Source organism: Monodon monoceros, unplaced genomic scaffold, assembly GCF_005190385.1.
Source record: "Monodon monoceros isolate NGI ecotype Baffin Bay Population unplaced genomic scaffold, NGI_Narwhal_1 Super_Scaffold_5, whole genome shotgun sequence".
NCBI classification, from domain to species: Eukaryota; Metazoa; Chordata; class Mammalia; order Artiodactyla; family Monodontidae; genus Monodon; species Monodon monoceros.
In genome coordinates this window covers 38975624-38996369 of record NW_021703782.1, presented here as the reverse complement: position 1 = coordinate 38996369, position 20746 = coordinate 38975624, and the positions used below count along the sequence as shown (strand labels likewise).

The window sequence follows — 20746 nt, the reverse complement described above, 5'->3', positions numbered from 1 at the left end:
AGGTTGCTTCCATGTCCTGGCTATTGTAAATAGAGCTGCAATGGACATTTTGGTACATGACTCCTTTTGAATTATGGTTTTCTCAGGGTATATATGCCCAGTAGTGGGATTGCTGGGTCATATGGTAGTTCTATTTTTAGTTTTTTAAGGAACCTCCATACTGTTCTCCATAGTGGCTGTATCAATTTACATTCCCACCAATAGTGTATGAGGGTTCCCTTTTCTCCACACCCTCTCCAGCATTTATTGTTCGTAGATTTTTTGATCATGGCCATTCTGACAGGTGTGAGATGATATCTCATTGTAGTTTTGATTTGCATTTCTAATGATTAATGATGTTGAGCATTCTTTCATGTGTTTGTTGGCAATCTGTATATCTTCTTTGGAGAAATGTCTATTTAGGTCTTCTGCCCATTTTTGGATTGGGTTGTTTGTTTTTTTGATATTGAGCTGCATAAGCTGCTTAAATTTTGGAGCTTAATCCTTTGTCGGTTGCTTCATTTGCAAATATTTTTGTTTTTATTTCCATTTTTCTAGAAGGTGGGTCAGAAAGGATCTTGCTGTGATCTATATCATAGAGTGTTCTGCCTATGTTTTCCTCTAAGAGTTTTATAGTGTCTGGCCTTATATTTAGGTCTTTAATCCATTTTGAGTTTATTTTTGTGTATGGTGTTAAGGAGTGTTCTAATTTCATTCTTTTACATGAAGCTGTCCAGTTTGCCCAGTACCACTTATTGAAGAGGCTTTCTTTTCTCCATTGTATATTCTTGCCTCCTTTATCAAAGATAAGGTGACCATATGTAATGCTATTAATTTATAAGCTGAAACTTTAATAACTTTCCTGGAGATTTTCCCAAAACATATTTGGAAAGTATTTTCCCCAGGATGTACAAGATAATATATTTAGTTTATCAGCTGGTATCTGAGTTTCAAATGGCATCTTTACATTGCTGTTTTGTAGCTTCTCAATATACATACAATGAAGAAGAATGAATCATTACTTATTGTTCAATTTGGGGATTGGTTAAACTATTTATTCGTATGGTGGTATTATCTTCAGACCAGGCACTTCAGCACCATCTGAAACTTGTTAGAAATAAAACTTCTTGGACTCTACCCCAGACCTACTAAACATGAAACCTTGGGAATAGGGCTTAGCAAATTGTGTTTCAACAAACCCTCCTGATGATTCCGATGCATGCTAAAGTTTGATAACCACTGCTTTAGGAAATAATTAAGAACTTACATTGTGTTTAGTGTACAGGCCAAGGATTACTCATTATACCATCTGACTTTATGGACATTACTCTGTTGAAACAAACTTCTTCATAGTCCTTTTTATTTTCTTTAGAAATGGTGAGGCTTTAGGCAATAATTTAACTTTTACATATTTAGAGAATTTTTATTGTATATATTTTAAATGCCTCTAGTAGATGGAATAATCAGACGTTGTCTGCATAGCTGTAAAGAAACTTTCCTGCCAAAATTTAAAACATTTTGTTGAATGAAAATTGATAAATTGGGTGAAGCTTGAAGCTAAAAGTTAGTTTAAAACATTAAACTTATATGTACTCATTTTAGCATACCAGTTTAGCAATATTTGATATATTAGTTTATCACTTACTGCTATAGTGATGTGCGAAAAGTAGGTGAGAGAGAGACTGAATGTAAAAAGATGAAGTTTAATAGGACTCCAAAACTACTTAAAATTGAAGCAGGAATGGGGGAGGAGAAAGTGCTGTATCTTACTAAAATATGTGAAAATGTTAGAGGGGGTTTAGATAACTGCTCAATGTGAATTCATGTGATACAGCCTCCAGAACAGCTGGAATCCTAGATTGCATTAACAAAAGATGAATATATGGACTATGAGAAGTGATAGTCTGCTTGGAATCCTGTTTCTTGGCATCATACTTTAAAAGGAATGAAGAAGAACTGGAGTAAGAGTAGAATGAACAGAATGATAACAAGACTGAAACTATGCCACATAAGGAACACTTGAAGGTACTGAACGCTCGAAGGTACCGGGATATTTAGCTTGCCTCAGAAGGACCCCAAGTGCTAGAAAGGAAAGAATCCTACCTTCCAGCAAAAGTACCTTGGTGTTTATTTTTGCCCCTCCTCTCTAATTTTATTTCCTATCTGCTACTTTTTCACCTCTAAAATCAGTAGGTCTGCTGACTTGGGAGCCTTGCAGCCAGAGGAGTCACTAGCTTGTGCCTTGTTGTACACTGATCATGAGAGAAGATTAGGGTAGCTACCTGTTCTGGAAAATGGTGATTGGACCCTTCTCCAGGGTCAGAACTGCTTCTCAGAGTATAAAAGCCAAGATTGCTCTGTTAAGCCTTGATTCAAGAGAACATTTTATGATAGAGAGGTAAAAGAGTCAGATGACCTTACTGACAAGTGAGGAGAAAGGTGGTTATGGTGGTACTCAGCCCTTTAGTGCTGGAAGAAGAGCCTAGTTCCCTTACTCCACTGGCTGGCTATAGCTGAGAGTATCAAAAAGCAATAGTGTCCTTTCTACAATATCCCAAGTCTTTTGTAACAGTCCGTACTCATTTCTTCTTTCCCCCTTGTAAGGGGAAAGAGGCCTGAATTTATAGTGGAAATTTTTGGGTACTTGTCTTACTAGAGCATAAATTTCTTGAAGGAAAATATCTTATTCATCTCTATAATTCCTCCGTTACCTGTTAAAGTGCCTTGCTGATGTGATACTTTCTATGTAAAAGCCTCCTGAACTCTTTTCACCCATCTAGTTATCATAGTACTTCATATATAGCTTAGTTGCAGTACTTATGTTGCATTGTAACTTTTTGCTTTTGTTCACCTAACAGATTGTACACCCTTCTAGGATAGAGTGGCAACTGTCTTGTTCATTTTGATATCCCCAGCACCTATTATAGTATCTGGCACATAATAGGTACTCACTAAACTTGGAAGAAATAAATTATGTAGAACTATGATCACATCAAATACTCAGAGTTTGAGGATAGCTCTAAAATAACCCTCATTTTATGAACGTGTCCTTTTCCCTCTCCTTTGGTCTCTTCATTGTTGATCTTTCTAAAATGATTAGACCCTTTTTATGGCCTGCTTTGCACCTCCAGTGTGATAACTGATCAGCTTCCCCTGTCTATGACCTTGTCCTCTCCTATAATATTAAATCTAAGGATAGATTTGGTAACAAGCCCTATATTTTACCCTACTTTAGGACTGCCCACATCTGTACATTGCCTCTCATGAGAAGCTCAGATATTAATCCACCAACTGAGAAATCACAAAATAGAGGAGTTCACTAGGGCCCTGATCTCTTCTCTTTTTAGCAACAGTGATATGGGAGGAGGTTTTATGAAGCTTGGGAATTTGCTAAGATATATGGGAGCTCTGTCCTAACTAATCCAGCTGGCCAGCTGTATAGCTGGGAGACATTGACCAGATATGTCTTCCAGCTCAATCTGATGGCAACTTGGAGCATGGATTTGAGGGGAGAAGGAGGGAGGAATCTCCCAGGTTTCTGACTTGGATGGTAAGTGTATGGTGAAGGGCTTTCAAACATAATAGGCAATACAGAGGGGTACAGACTTTGAGGGGGAAGACTGATGCATTTAATTATGGATAGGCTGTGTATTAGGATGTCATGAAACGTGCCCACATGAATATATGTAGTAAACAATTGGATAAAACAATCTGAAAATTAGGAAAAAGGTCAAATTTAAGAGTTTTTAAACCACAAGAATGAGTGGGATTTCCTTGGATATAATGTAGCATTAGAAGTCAATGAAGAGCAGAATCCAGAATTTAAATGAAGAAAGGGAAAGTTACGAAGAGAAGACAAAGAAGGAATAATCTGAGAGTAAGAAAAACCAGAAAAGCCCAACCCCCAAGCAACAAAAAACATAAGCGGAAAAAAAATTGGAAGAAGAAAGGATGTATCAATAGTGTCAAATATTACAGAGTAAGATAACTTGAAACTGCCCCTTGGATTTGATAATTAAGGAGTCATATAATCTTACTGTGAACAATTTCATTGGAATGTCAGGAGGAGAAGCCTCATTGCAGTGTCGTAAGGTCTAATAGCAAGATGAGGAGCTGGAAACAGCATGTGTAGGAAATTCTCTTAAGTTTAGAAGAGGAAAGATAAGATGGTAGTTAAATGCCTATAAAGCCTAGGATGCAGGCCTTCTTCTTAATCCCTTAATGCCTGATCAATCTCCCAAGAGGACAACTTCTCAGACAGCCACACAAGGAACTAGGACTTTTTTAGAAACCTAGGCCATGGCAGATTCAGCAGATACTAGCTTTCCTGCTACTTCACATATGTTATATAATATTTACGAGCATGTAAGCCTCCTGTGAGGATATTCCAGATCATGTATGCTGCAAGCTCATATTCTTTCTCTTTGCTTCCCATCCAAAAAACTATTGCCATAAATTACTGAATGGTAACATCATTATAGGGCTAATCTTAATCTGTCTATAGTGTATTTTTCAAAAAAACTTAATCATATACAAACTTTGTTATTAGTGAAACAAAAAGATCTCTCCCCTTCCCCTTACAACTAATCATGCTGCATCAGTATGCTCTGAGACCATTGTTGATCATCTGAACTGATCAGTAAAGTTGTTAATGCATCCAAAGTCTTAGAGTGAACCAAATGTTTCCCATTTGTTCTGAGTGTTCACTGGCTGGGAATTCATGACCTCTGGGTATTTACCATCCTTGTACAGTAGCTTTCAGCTTTTTACTATGAGTACTGGTGGTGGGGACCTTGACAAGGTTTTCTCTGTATAGGGATTGTCCTCAGTGAATTTGGGAAAAATGTTTTCAGACCAGAAAGCAGAAAAGCTGTCTGCTGACCTGGTTCTCTGACTTTGCCATCACCTTTGTGTACTCGTAACTCACTTCCCACCCAAGCAAGTATACAAGTGGAAGTCCATAGCCTCCGTGTAATTAGGGGCTGTATTCTGACTATCTACCTCCACTCCCTAATGTTATTGCTGCTCTAGCCGGTACTTGGCAAAACCGTAGCGCTTATAGGAGGATATATAGAACACAGGCTGACCAATGGGTTTTAGCCTCTGGACTCTAACTATTGGCTCCCCCGTTTTCTTAGAACTCTTCTTCCTAAAGTCCTTCTAAATGCCAGCTTCTTACCAGGAACACCCTTAGGAATCTCTTATTCTCTCCATCTTTGCTGGGCATTGTCTTAGTAAGCTTCCTTTGTTTCTCTAGAATGCTAAGATCTAACTGACTTTAATGAAGAAACTGTACAGATTGGATCAAGCACAAATTTATTCTGCTTTCTCTACCTGGGGCCCTGGGAGCACAGGACTGCAGCCATCTCACTAGTTCAGGAAAATAGCCCTGGGCCTCCAAATCTCAATTTCTGTTACACTGAAAATCCTGTTTTTCTAAAATAATCATGATCCACCTCTACTAATGGTCCCTTTATGCAGCTAAAGTGTCCAATTTCATCCATCTGTACGGGCCATGGATTTTTGCCCTTTTAATCATGTCTTTTACATATATTAAGTGCAACATGGCAGTTTCTTCCTCAATTTTCTTTTTATTTATTTATTTTTCAGTACCACAATGTCCTCGATTACCCAAGCCAGAAACCTGGAAGTCATACTTGACTTCTCCCCCTCTGACCCTACCAAAATCCTCACCTCACTCTGGCTCTTAAATGTCTCAAATGAAAATCCTCTACCTTACATCCTAATTGCCACGAGGCAGTCTTCCTCTTTCATTTGGATTACTTTGACAACCTCCTAACTGGTCTTATTGCCTCCACTCTTACTTCTCTTTTATTCTCCAGATCAGAAATGCAAGTTGATAATTTTATTCCTCTGCTTAAAATTCTTCAGTAATCTTTGCCCTTAGGAAAGAATCCAAACTTTTATAACATGTGTCTTATAAGGTCTCTCATAACCTGCCTCATCTTTGTGCCACTTTTTCACTTCACATTCTCTGCCTCAGAACTCTTTCGGTTTTCTGTGCTACCATATTCATCCTCACTTTCATATTTCTGTACTTATAATGCTTTGACTTTCAACTCCTTCTATATTTTGACCAAGTAACTCCTATTCATCCATTCTTTATAATGCAGCTTAAATATTACTTCTTTAGAGGAAAATTTCCTGAATTCCCGAACTAGATTAATTGTCCTTACTGTGTGCTGCTATAGCACCCTTTACTCTCATATGATAGCACTTAGTACATTTTAATTGTTAAATCTCTAGACTTTAAGCTCTGTGAGGGAAGTAACCCTGCCATCTTGTTTGCTGTTATGAGCTATTCAGAGATGAAATGAAATTTCATGGGAGCTTATGTTTCCCGTCACCAGTGTGTGCATGCGTAGGTTGAATAGCTCCAAGTTGGAAGTGAAATAGAGAACCATTGGAGAGTCTTTCAGTCCTTTCCAGTCAGGGGATTGTTCTTTCCAAATAGTCAAACATACATATATATATAGCTGTTTTGAAAGACCGTGTAAGTCAATGTAAATGAATTTCACCTAATTGAAAATACTGAATATTTAATGACTAATGGCATTTAGAGAACCTAAGAGATATTTCTGATTTAGAGTACTGTATCTTAAGTTCTTGAAACTAATGTTAAATTTTTTATCTCTTATAGGTGAAATGAATCAGAAGTACAAGGAGCTAAAAAAAAGGGAGGAAAATATGGACAGTAAGTGATAATCTTATAGATGTGAAAATATATTCTCAGTTGTTCATTTATACTGAATCAGAGATCTCATTTTGAGAAGATATAATGACTAATAATAGTGCAGAAGTGTGGACATTCAAAGCATTTGCCTTGAAGTATTACTAAATATCTAGCATAGTTTAGATGGGTAGAGAATTCTAGAAAGATTTTGTACATGTGTATGTATGTGTATGACTGTATGTTAGGGATAGATTCTAAAGCTAATACGTACATTTATAGTCTGTATAGTCTAGACCACTCATTGATTGTTGAATGTTCTCTTTCACATGCTTCATCTTTAATATCTTTCACCTTTTTTTAAGCTTTTCATAGTACTTATCTCATTATTTATTAGCCCTCACCTCTGATTTTGTTTCTTGGTTCTATTACTAACTGAAGCTTTAGTAGCCTTCTATTGTACCTTCTTATTCACTTTTTTTAAAAATCTGAAAAAAAATCTGAATTTGACTTTGTAAATAGATCTTCACTTAAACTTATGTTGTACATTCATAAGTTTATCAAAATTGACTATATTAACGGTTACTGGTTTCCTTTTTAAATTATTATTTTTTAAAAATCTGACATTTTTATAGGCCTGAGGCCAATTGTTACCTTCATAGAAACATGTTATAAAGCAGTAATTACCAACTCTGGCTTAACGATATCCCAAGATTTCTTTTAAATCTCAGCAAGTACCAAAAATTATCTCAGAATTAATTTGTTGTTTCATGCTAATAGTAAAATTATTTTAAGTTAATTTTTGGAAGATCCATAGAAATATTTTAAGAATGTAAGTAAGAGCAAATTATGTACTAGTTCTATGTTAGAGAAGAAAAGGGAGGATTTCTTAGAATATTTATTTGTAACAATAAATTACTAAACTTGCTTAGTTGAGACTAATTTGGCATTATAAAATACTCAATTTGCAGGTAAAAGTAGTTAGTAATATTTTCCGAAGTAAAGTTAGTGGCTAATTATAGATGTTAATTGTAGGTGTATCAGTGAGATCCTAGTTTAAAAACATAGGATTTATTCTCATCTCCATTTTATCGACTGTTACTTCTGAGCCTGAATTTATAAATTTTTAGTTTATTTATATTAAGGTCGTAACAAACTTTAAAAGCCTGAAAGTATGTAGAAATGTTCTTATTGAGTAGTTTAATTACCCTTGGGTTAATAAAAAATTAAACAGTGATAGTTTAAAATTTGCCTTGAATTTCTAAAAAGTACTTTTCACACCTACAAATCAGAGCTTATGTAGTGTTTAGCTATATCAACAGTAGCATCTCATCATATTTTTCAATTGGCAGCCTTTATTGAGACTTTTGAGGAAACTAAGAACCAGGAACTGGAAAGGAAGGCACAGATAGAAGCCAACATTGTTGCACTCTTGGAGCACTGTAGTCGAGTAAGTACCATGTACCTGTCTTAGTGTCTTCATTATTTTTACTGTGATTACCTTTCTAAATACAACTCAAAAACTGCAGTGGTTCACTATTATGTAGGAGTACAGGATACCTAATTAGTATCTTGATTCCTCAACAAACATTTATTGAGCAGCTACTATTGTGTGGTACCATAGGAGGAAAAATGCATGGTCTCTTTTCAATATTCTAAGTGTTTTAAAAATCCAGTCAGTTCCTAAAATAGAATAGTTGAATTTTTTCTACAGTAAAATAAAGCAAATGTAAAAGAAACAATTCTGAATTTTAATTTAACCTCTCCTTATTGAGAAAACCACTTTGAATCTCACTGTATTCTTTTATAAAATATATATATAATGAATGATGTATTTCAAAAAAGAATACCCCTTCAAAACATCCAGTCCTTTAGCAGCATTTTCAAGAGTTTTATTGGAAAGTTAAATCAGTGGAATTTTTTCCACTTTTATGTCTCTGCAAATACAGAATATAAATCGTATGAAACAGATATCCTCTATCACCAATCAAGAGCTGAAGATGATGCAGGATGATCTCAATTTTAAATCTACTGAAATGCAGAAATCACAAAGTACGGCTAGGAATCTGACTTCAGGTGAGGAAACAACCTAGATTTTAATATCCTTTTTTTCTGTAACAAACTGGAACTTTTAAAATCTAATGTTATTCTCTTTGATTTTTTTTGAAAGACTGAGGATATAATTTATGACTGCCTATTGCTGCAGTCATTCATAGGCTCAGAATTTTTTGTGACTTTTCATATCAACTTAATAATAATTCATTGGGATATTCTCACTCATTTAACATTTATTGAGTATTTGCTTTATGCCTTTGCTGTAACTTGAGTATACAGGGATTAAAAAAAAAAAATCCAGTCTGTTTCCTCAAGAAACTTGCAGTCTGGTGGAATGACAAACAAACAATTGAAGTGTAATGAAACAGTGTTAAGATAGAAGGATAAGGAGCAATGGACGTGCACAGGGCTCATATCCACTGTGGTCTTGGGTAGTTAGGAGAGAGGTATCCTAGAGGTGGTAATGTTTTAATTATAGTTTCAGCCATTATGACTAACATGAGACTAGAGTAGCATTGTCCAAAAGAAATGTAATGCCAGCCACATATATATTTTGAATTGCCTAGTAGCCACATTAAAAAAATAAAAAGAGACAGGTGAATTTTAATAATATATTATATTTAACCCAGTGTATTCAAAATATTATCATTTCAACATGTAGTCAATATAAAATGATCAATGAGATTTTACAGTTACAGCCCATCTCAATTTGAACTGGACACATTCCAGTGCTCAAAAGTCATATGTGGCTAGTGGCTGCCATTTGGATAGTGCAGGTAGGGATTAGAAACAAATATAATTGAGCTTAAAGAGCCTAGGATAAAGTCAAGTCAAAATTTGTATAGTGTCTTTGGTTTTTTGAAGTGGTGGATTCTAACTATGATGGTGTATGGTGACTTTGAATTAGCTATGTTTATTTATCTACTGGAAATTACTCTGGCAGTTTGTGAGATCATGGAGAAGGAAGACGCTATTTGCTAACTTAAAAATGTTCAAAGATTCCCAAAATGGAATAGTTTCCATAATATCCCTTTATCTGGAATCCCCAAATCTAAAAAAGCTCTTTACAGCAAAACCTAACCTGACCTGAACTGACATGAGGCTTTTTAATTATCCTACCTAGTGTGACTGTTCATACTTTTTGCTGCAGAAGTATATTGATCTACTTGATGTCGGGTGCTGCCTCAGACCCTGTCATGGGAGTTATATAATAATCAGTATATACACTATATTACTTTTCTAAAATTCAAAGAATTCTACATTCTAAAACACAACTGCCTAGGAGTTTTATATAAAGGATTGTGAATCCATAAATGCATATTGAACGCTATTAATATGCAGTTGAATTTAAATTGATGATATAGGTGGAAAATTGTCATTCTGTACATTTATTTTATCTGCCCAGATTTGCTTACAGTTTGTTTGCCATAGTTTTATTTGTATATCTGAATTATATTCCACGTAAGTGGAGCATTCTAAATTTGATTTATACCTACTGTTGGTTTAACTATGAGTATTTTTTTAATTGCGATAAAAAACACACGAAATTTACCATCCTATCTGTAAGTGTACAGTATAGTAGTGTTAACTATCTACACATTGTTAATGCAACAGATCTCTAGAACATATTCATCTTGCAAAATTGAAACTTATACCATTGAACAGCAGCTCCCCATTTCCTCCTCTTGAGCTCCTGCTAACCACACTCTACTTTATATTTCTAAAAGTTTGACTATTTTAGATACCTCATATAAGTGGGATCAGGCAATATTTGCCTTTTTGTGACCAGTTTAGTTCATATCATAATGTCCTCAAGGTTCATCTGTGTTGTGACACGTGACAGGATTTATTTTTAAGGCTGAATAATATTCTGTAGTATGTACATACCACATTTTCATTATTCGTTCATTTGTTGGTGGACATTTAGGTTATTTCCACCTCTAGGCTATTGTGAAATCCTGCTGCAGTGAACATAAGTGTGCGAATATCTCTTCAAGATCCCATTTTCAATTATTTTGGATGTATACAACTATGAGTGTTTTTACATCTTTATTTTCTTTTTTCTATAAGCTGAAGAATTTTATGTTTAATTATTTCATCTAAGAAACTTCTGATTTGTGTTTTAGACCATAGTTTTAAATTTTTCATTTTCTAAGGTCAATATTAATTCAACAAGTTTTTGCCTCCTTTAAGCTACCTTTGTATAATGGCTGTCGAGAAACATACATTTTTTAAAAGGGTAAATATCAATACCAGGAAATGAATTCAATAATCAGGACTTTGTATTCCTTTCATACTTTTATACTTTGTGTTTACATTTCTTTTAAAAACCTAGTCTTCTCCAGAGATGTAGAATTAAAAAAGAATGAGAACTGGCTTCAATGGAGATAAAAATCTGGTTTGTTACTATGATAAGGATTTTACTGAAAGTTTCCCTTTTAAAGTTTGAATTATCTGACCCCCTACAATTAATTTCATTTAGTCAGTTATTTTTAAGTGTTAATTTAAGCCAAGCATATAAATTGTTTTTCCTCTCTTAATACCATCCCCCACAAGAAACTTTTTCTATCTGGAAATCACCATAAGAGGTTTATAATATTCTGGTTCATCTTTCAGAGATAATGAATTTTACATTCCCGTTTTGTGAACTGCCTCCATTTGACCCTTGAAGTTAAAATTGGAACTCACCTGATTTTCTTAGTGTACTCTGTGCTTCTTAATGGAGCAATATCACTCCCAAGGGGGCAAAATTACTTCTTGGGGGGAGGGTAAAAAAAATTTTAGATACTAACTATAAAGGTGTGTGGCCCTCCAAAAGGTCACTGTACATAAACAGATATACATCTGTAATATAAAAAATTCATGGGGGGTGACTGGGAAAACAATAGTCTACAAAAGGCTCCTTAGGGGGACAGTAATGAAAAAAAAGAAGGTTAAGATACACTGATAAACTGCATGAGTAAAGAGACAAGGAACCTGTCAGCAATAGTTTTTATTTATATTTTTGGAAAGGAAACTCCAGGGAATAAACAAATGCGCTGAGGGCAGAATATTTCAGGAACATTTCCCCAGGTCAAAGTGGTTCCTTCTGAGATTTTGCTACTATGTACACACTACTTGGTAAACTTTGCAACTTCATAGCATATCAGAAGGAACTAGTCTGCATCCTCTTCCTGTCTCTTCTCTTGGAGAAGCTTTTAGCTTTTCATGGGGTCCTGCGGTTAAAGGAAGATAAACTTTACCCTGTACCAACCAACCGTTTTCTCCTTTTCTCTAGAAAAAGCAGTATATATAGTTTAAAAATGTATTTCCCTAATATATCTTTAAATTAAACTTGTAGTTAGGTTTATATAACTTTTCACCGAACAGCCAAAATATACAAAGTAAGTACATTTCCTATTTAGAGCATTGAAACACCATAAGATTCAGTGACTTTGATTCAGCACTTTGATTCTCAACTTAACTATTTCCACCCCTAGTAGAAATATTAATCCAATAAAACAAAACCCTCTCAACATTTCAGTCCATATATTGATATATCTTTTAAAATAACATGTAGTCAATGTGGTTGAGTCTTAAGACTCTTTAAAGAGACAGAAGGAAATGTTCACATTTAATTATACCAACTTAGGACAAATTTGGTTGGTAACAACCTCCTTTCTTAAATCAATGTCTTTTGAAGCTTTTTTTTTTTTACTATTCGGTATTTTATACTCTATGTGATTTTTGTTATATTCGTAAGTAGAGAGTTGCTCGATTCTTGAACATGACATTTTTATTATAATGTCACCTTCCAGGTATATTTTAATCTCTCTGATTTCATAGGTAGAAGAGGAAGGTTTAATAATTAGCAGCTTTGTATTGATTTTTCCATTAGAGAATCTTTATAGGTAATAAAACTTAAGTTTATTAAGTCCAAGTAAATTTTGCTAAATCTTACATGAAGAAACCAACTTACTCATTGCCTGCCCTGTATAAGAGAGACATCCTGGTAAGAAGGAGTGCCAAAAATCTATGTATAAACTCTAACCAAATCCTAATCTGACTACTGAAATGTGTATGCATTGAGTAGGCTTTATGGGACCTAGGAAAAAGCAGCAGCTAGAAGTTGAAAGAACTGAGTACAGAGATTTAAGATGCTACCCACTCCAAAGGAGAAAAGTTTAGAGATTTATTTAGTTCAGCAAAGTTAATTGCTTATTTATAATATATATCAGCACTTTTCAAAGGAGCAGAATGCAAAGTCTCTACAACATGTCATTTAAAATGTCCATTATACCATAAAAATTTACATTTAGTAAATTTACTAAATGTAAATTTACTAAATTTACATTTAGTAAAAATGAAGAAAGAAGAAAATGTGGGCCAAGGGGAAAGGCAGTCACTACACACTGAACCTGAGATAATCCAGATGTTGAAATGAAAAGAAAAAGGACTTTAAAAGTTTATAAACATATTTAAGGGCTTGAGGGAAAATAAAATCATAAAAAATGAACAGATTGGAGAATCCCACAAAGAAATGGAAATTACAAAGAAGAACCAGGTGAAAATTCTAGAGTTGAAAATATAACTAAAATGAAAAATTCACTGACCTGAATAGAAGATTGAAGACAGCAGAAAAAAAGAATCAGTGAACTTAAAGATAAATAAATAGAAATTATCTAATCTGAAGAAGAAAAAAGAATGAACAGAGCCTAAATGACCTGTGGGACAGTTTCAAGCAGTCTAATTTACATGTAATTGGAGTCCCAGAAGGAGAGGAGGGACAGAGAATGGGGGAGAAAAGATAGTTGAAATAATGGCTGAAAATTTGATGAAAAACTTAATTGTACAGATCTAAGAAGCTCTTTGAACCCCAAACAGGGTTAATGTAAAAATTCCTTACCTAAGCACATCATCATCGGACTGCTGAAATGCAGCAATAAAGAGAAAACAATAAAAGGAGCCAGAGAAAAATATTATGTATACACAGGGTACAATATATCCCACTATGAGATTAAATTTTATTATAAAAATCATTGTGAATTTTGTATTTTACTCTGAAATACGTTACTTTAATATAAAAATCTTCTACCCCTAAATCTGAGTAATTTAAGGAAGATGTTCATATTTGGCTTTTGACACTCTGAAATACCACTATTTTTTTGAGGGTATTCATATTCCTACTTTAAGCTAGAGGAAAAGTGAACGTAAAATGTTATGACAGTGCATCACTGTATGCCTCTACAAATAAGTAGCTACAGGATGTATTGGGTTATTCCCATGCCTATCCCTGGGAACACAGAAGAGAAGAAACTGGCCAAGGCACGTTTGAATCCAGATTTCTTCATCTAAATATACAGGATATATATTTCAGTTCCATTTTAGTATCTGTTTTTGAGTTAGCTGAAATCAGATTTTATTTTGGTATCTATAAGGAAAGCAGAATAAAGGATGGAGCCTGGGGAAAGAAGCCTGAAGTAGCAAAACTGACCAAGTGTTAACTGTTCCTCTTCCCACAACTCACTGTTGCTCATTGAGGCATCTTTGGATCATAAAGTAACATTTGCTATTGTAAAATATGAACCTTTCATAAAGGTGATAACAATATCACTCAGCACCAAAGCTTGACTGGCTGTTGACCTTGGGCAGTAATTACCTTTCTAAGCTTTAGTTTCCTCATATAATAAAATTTACCCTCGCCCAGGGCTATTACGAAAAGTAAATCAGATAATATATAAAGCCAGGCACATTCCAGGTTCTCAGTAATGTTGGTTTCCTCTTAAACCTTTCTTTCTCTTTAAAAAAGAGACCTTTAAAGCCAGCATCACAAAGTTAAGAAGTCTCTGAAATAGAGAAGGTAGGTATTATATAATCCTACCAGAATGGAATATTTTTAAAAATACTGTTTTCTGATTATAAATGGAATTCATATTCATTATAGAGGATTTAGGAGATATAAGCAAGCATAAATAAAAACTAAAAATACAATCCCACTATCAAAAGTTTATTACTATTAAAATTTTGGTATCTTTTTAGTCTTTTTTCCATATTTTATCACATCTTGGAAAAAAATAAAAAGCCTTTTCCGAGTATTCTCTGCCCAGCTATTATCCCTCTCTTTCAAAGGTTTCACAGTCAAATTTCTTAAAACCTTCCTCTTACTCTTGATTCCATTTCTTTCTGTGAAATGTATTCTCAGAAGATACATCCAGTTCTCCTGGTCAGTAAATTCAACACATATTTTGCCATCTTTTTCTTTTAATCTCTAAGTAATATTCTGTACTACAAACCACTTCTTTATTCTTGAAATATCTTTTCCCCATGACTTCTGATTTTTCTCTTATTTCTTTGGTCATTTCTTATTCTATATGGATCCTTCATGTTAACTTATTCTTTAAAAATTTGGTATTCTTATAGGTGCAGTCATGAATCCTTTTCTGTTGATGATTTGAACCACTCCCATTGCTTCAGGCGCCATCTCTATGCTGGTGGTTTCAGAATCTGTATCTTCAGAGCTCACATTTTTCCCTCTGGGTTTTAGACCCATATTTCCATATATGGACATCTTTACTTATCTCTGTTTGGATGTTTCTGAGGTATCTCAAACTCAACAAATCCTAAATCGACTTCAGTGTATCATAAATCCCTCCAACAGACAAAAATTTATACGTCCCTCTGCCTACCCTCCCATACACTCATTTATTCAAGTTGGAAATGGGATTCCGCATTTTCTCTCGCTCAACTACTGTATCCGGTCGATTGCCTGTTTTGTTAATCCCAAATGCCTAATCTTTTTTGAGTCCCTCCAGATCTCTCCTGCACTGTTTCTTCATTTATTTTTATCTGACATAACTGTATATTTTATATATATAGTCTTTTTCCACTGGAATATAAGTTCTTTGTTCGTTGCTATATTCCCCATGCCTTTCTATTTGCCTGGCACATAGAAAGCATTTATTTAATAAATACTGGGTTTTTTTAAAGATTTTTTTTGATGTGGACCATTTTTAAAGTCTTTATTGAATTTGTTACAATATTGCTTCTGTTTTATGTTTTGGTTTTTTGGCCGTAATGCATGTGGGATCTTAGCTCCATGACCAGGGATCTAACCCGCACCCCCTGCACTGGAAGGTGAAGTCTTAACCACTGGACTGCCAGGGAAGTCCCTAAAATTGTTTAATGAAAAAAAAATCCCCACCAGTCTAAGATTTCTTGCCTAGATCACTGAATCAACACTTAACTGGTCTTCCTGCACATAGTTATGCTATTTCGATTAATTGTCCACATGGCAACTAGAGAGAACTTTCTAAAATTTAATTATGTTACTCTCTGATTTGAAACTCATTGATGACTTGCCATAGCCCTTAGCATAAAGTCCCAACTCCCTGTCTTGACTTAAGCCCTTCATGAACTGAAATCCTTCAATTTTTCAGTTTTCTCTCATACCACCATCCACTTTGAACTTTGGGTTCTAGTCATACTTCTCTTATTTGCGCAAAGGTACCATGCTTTCTTACCTCTAGACTTTTAGACTTTACCTCATGCTTTCTTACCTCTAGACATTTTTGCACATGTTGATTATTTTCTCTGGAACACTCACTTTTTCCTTTGTGTGGTTGATTCCTAATCCTTAATGCCCTAGTTAAAAGGCATGTCTTCAGAGAATTCTTTTGACCAATGCCACATGTTCTGTGGTATCCTGTATTACTCTTTTCATAGTAGTTATCCAGTTTACTGTAAGTGCTTATTTAATTTCCTAATTTAACCTCTAGAATATAGCTCCTCGAGTGAAAACAATGATGTCTCTGTTGATTTCCATTATATCCTCAGCACCTGGCACATAGTAGATGCTCAATACTTTTGAAAGAAAGAATCGCGCACACACATACACACACACACGGGCAGTTTTCATTATTTATGGAGTTTGTATACTTGCTCTCTCACTGAAATTAATTTGTAACCCCAAATTCATATTTGCAGCACTTTCATGGTCATTTGTGAACACACGCAGAGGTGAAAAATTGGAATTCAAATTTGAAAAATTTGAATGCTCGAGTTGCCAGTGGAGGTTGATTAAGGCAGCACTGTGCCTTCCTGCATTAGTTCTCATACTATAAACAAGTATCCTTTTCATGGTATATTATTTAATGTCACTTTTTTTTTTAACCACACTTTTGTGTGTTTTTGCTAGTGCTTTTGCTATTTAAAATGGCTCCCAAGTATAGTGCTGAAGTGTTGGCTAGTGTTCCTAAGCGCAAGGCTGTGATGTGCCTTACAGAGAAAATATGTCAGTTAGATAAGCTTCACTGAGGCATAAGTTGGCCTTGAGTTCAATGTTAACAAATCAATAATATATATTAAATAACATATTTAAAGAGAAACATACGTAAAACAAGGTTATGTATTAGTTTGATGATAAAAGTATCATCAAAGTTGTTAAAAGTATCGTGACCAGAGACTCACAGAAACCTAATCCTGTATTTCCCATAGGAGTTCAGTATTTGCTAACTCAGTGTTTACAATGACTTTTCGGAATATAACTACCACAAATAATGAGAACTGACTATATATGTACTTATAAAATTTTGCTCATAACGTTTCATAACTTGCTTTTTTCTCCACATAACTGTGTGTATATGTCATGCACATATTAAAAATGATGAATCTTTATCTCATATATTATTAAGTAAGAAAAAGAACTATGTGTGTTCTTACGTGTTTGTATGAGAATGGAGACAAATGTGATTAATATACATCGGTTTATGTTGGTTACCTGGGGGGTAATTTTTAAAAAATTTATCTTTGTATTGTCTCACTAGTTGCAGTGAATGCATGTTTCTTGTGCAGATACTCTTGTAAAAAATGCATGATTTTTAATGATTGCATTTCCTTTTGTGTAAGGAATAAAATTTCGACTAATTATGGCCTTGAATCTTCCTGCGTTTCAGATAGTCAGCGTCTACAGTTGGATCTACAAAAAATGGAGCTACTGGAAAGTAAAATGACTGAGGAACAACAGTCTCTAAAAAGCAAAATTAAGCAAATGATAACTGATCTGGAAACATATAATGATTTGCCAGCTTTAAAATCATCAGGTGAAGAAAAGAAAAAGGTAAATGGTAACAGTTCTATGAAATTGTAATTCAAGTTGTTTTTTTCTTGATTAAATTCAATAATATATGTATTTTTTAAAATTTATAAAATTTATTATTTTCAATTGACTATTTGATATATAATCTAAGAAAAAATAAAGAAGTTTACATATATAGTAGGAATTTAGAGTGATTTAAGTTTCAAAACAAAAGACAAACATTGAAAAGCAAGTAATAGTGCACTTCAAATATAAACTTTGTTAAATGCAAATTTGATTACGATATTTCTGTACTTAAGACTTCTCAGTGGCTTTTCATTGCCATTTACATTAATTTAAAGTAAATCTGGGGCTTCCCTGGTGGTGCAGTGGTTAAGAATCCGCCTGCCAATACAGGGGACACAGGTTTGAGCCCTGATCAGTGAAGATCCCACATGCCGCAGAGCAGCTAAGCCTGTGCGCCACAACTACTGAGCCTGTGCTCTGGAGCCCGCAAGCCACCACTACTGAAGCCCGCGCGCCTAGAGCCCGTGCTCTGCAACAAGAGAAGCCACCGCAATGAGAAGCCCGTGCACCGCAACAAAGAGTAGCCCCCGCTCTCTGCAACTAGAGAAAGCCCGCGCGCAGCAAGGAAGACCCAATGCAGCCAAAAATAAATAAATTAAATAAATAAATTTACAAAAAAATTTAAAAATAAAGTAAATCTGGTGGAGTACAAACACATATGACAGCCCTAATATGTTATTATTAATATAGTTAATATTAATTTAGCTTATTATAATTAAAAGCATATTTTTACAAATAGGTTTTAGAGTAATTATAGCCTTGGTAGAATTTTATCAGAATATTATTGAAATTGTTTAAGTCAAATGCTGTTTATATTGGTTTACTAGGTATCTGCTAAAGCCTGTTATTTACTTCTGTTTGGATCTATCTAGAAATTGCATCAGGAGAGAACAGTATTATCAACCCGCAGAAATGCCTTTAAAAAACTAATTCAGAAACTAAACACAGAATATGAGACACTAAAAACACAATTGCAAGAAAACGAGACACATTCTCAGGTAAAAAGAAAAAAAAAAGACTGAAATTCATTTCTGTTTTTAGGCTATCTGGCCTGTTCTCTTGATCTATATTTTCACTCCCAAAGCAATCCATTCCTTTTTTTTTTTTCACCTGCTTTATTTACCTTCCAGATTTTCTGGCTTTGAAGATAACTAGATTCTGTATAGTCTCCACTCAGAATGAATTTACTCCTGCTTTCCTGACTTCTGTAAACTTATATCGAAGGCCAACTCTATGCTAGGCACTGTTCTGGGCACAGCCATTATAGTAATGGCTTTTAAAAATTTCAAAAGTAAAGTGTTTTTAATGCAGAAACTTTGCTAATACATAAATGCTGCAGATAACAAAAATGAGCCGTAATGACTAATATCCCACCACCCAGGAGATGATTCTGTGTATATGAAGACAGATATTTCTAGTCTATATTTCTATGTTATGTGTACACTTAGTTTATACATGTACATACGTACACATTTATTTCTGTATATTTATAGAAATGGTACCATATTGTACCTATTCTTTGGAAACTTGTTTTTCATTATTAACTATACATCATAAATACTTTCCCTTGTCAGTAGATTTTGTAAAAATATGATTCTATATAATATTTGACTATATGGATATAGCATAATTTACTGAGTCAATTCCAAATTGTTGGACATTTAGGTTATTTCTTGGTTTCAAACTATTCAAATAATGCTATAAAGAGCAGTGATGTTCTTGAATTTCTTTATTTACATCTCTGATTATTACACAGGATGCATAGACAAGCCCCCTTTTCATATCACTCATCCTGTTGATAATTACCTGAACAAGGTCTAAGGTCTTCTACATTGAGAGCTCTTTCTAAGGGCAGAAATGATGTCTCTTTCCCTCACTTTCTTCCCAGCACCGTGCTAGTGGTTGGCACATAATAGGTGTTCAATAAGTATTTGTTGGAGGATTAAATGAAGCATGCGTGTCATAGATAAAATCAGTAATTGTGGTCTGATAAAGGTTGGTCATTCTCACATCTAATTATCTACATTAGCAATTTGCAACTATGATTTATTAATGCTAAATGCATTAAATTTTTTGTTCCTTCGTGTAGTAATATGATGATGATGATAGACAACCATCATTAACATTTTGATATAATATCCTTGTAAATTTTTTTTCCTTTGCAGTTATACACCCTTAATTATATTGTTTTTTACAAATAATGAAATCATTCTATGCATATGCTCTTTAAGCAATTGTTTTCTTAAGTGTTTTCAAGCGCTTTTTTTGATGATATTTTTATGGCATCAGCTATTTCATTGTGTGGATATACCATTTAAAAAAAAGACAAACCTTATATTCTTCTTGAAAGGGGTGGACTCTCATCAGAGTTTGCCACAACTACTAAAAACTTAGAAGTCACTAATTTACATACTTCAAATTTATTCGTCAGTTACTCTGTCTCTACTTTGTAATATACAGGCCTGGATATAGACTTGTGAATAGCAAAATTATCCTAGTCTGTTTAGAGTGGGAATGGATACTGGAGAAGAAACATAAGAAAAAGTTTATGAGGCCATTGTCTTATGGTTCATAGGAAAAAATACTGATATTTCATATGGATTTTTGGCCCTCCTCTTCCACTGAATGGATGATTTAAAGAGGAAAACATTTGACAAACACAATTTCTTAGAGCCAGTCAGCGGCTACCTCATTTATTCCCACATTAAGGACTAATCTTATTTGTAACCCCACGTACAGGAATTTGTAACATAAACCACAACTTACAATGCTTCTCTGTATTATTTGTTGCCTTTTGTGAATCTCAACTGTTTGAATCACATCCTGGTCTCCCTATCTTTTGCAGTTATTTACTCAAAAACTGGCTTTTGAGATCGGTAATT

General features: G+C 34.3%; 1 protein-coding gene across 5 annotated transcripts in view; it reads left to right on the top strand.

Annotated features, from left to right (window-relative positions):
- The window catches only part of IFT74 (intraflagellar transport 74), a 78449-nt gene that overhangs the window by 54377 nt on the left and 3326 nt on the right, over nt 1-20746 (top strand). For 2 of the 5 annotated variants that reach the window (XM_029203128.1, XM_029203129.1), the window contains 5 exons: nt 6641-6694; nt 8023-8120; nt 8620-8746; nt 17656-17819; nt 18737-18862. In XM_029203128.1, coding sequence (XP_029058961.1) covers nt 6641-6694; nt 8023-8120; nt 8620-8746; nt 17656-17819; nt 18737-18862 — 569 coding nt within the window. Of the gene's footprint in view, nt 1-1813; nt 2004-6640; nt 6695-8022; nt 8121-8619; nt 8747-17655; nt 17820-18736; nt 18863-20746 lie in introns of those variants that run through there. The other 3 variants (XR_003790814.1, XR_003790815.1, XM_029203130.1) reach the window with 3 other exon arrangements.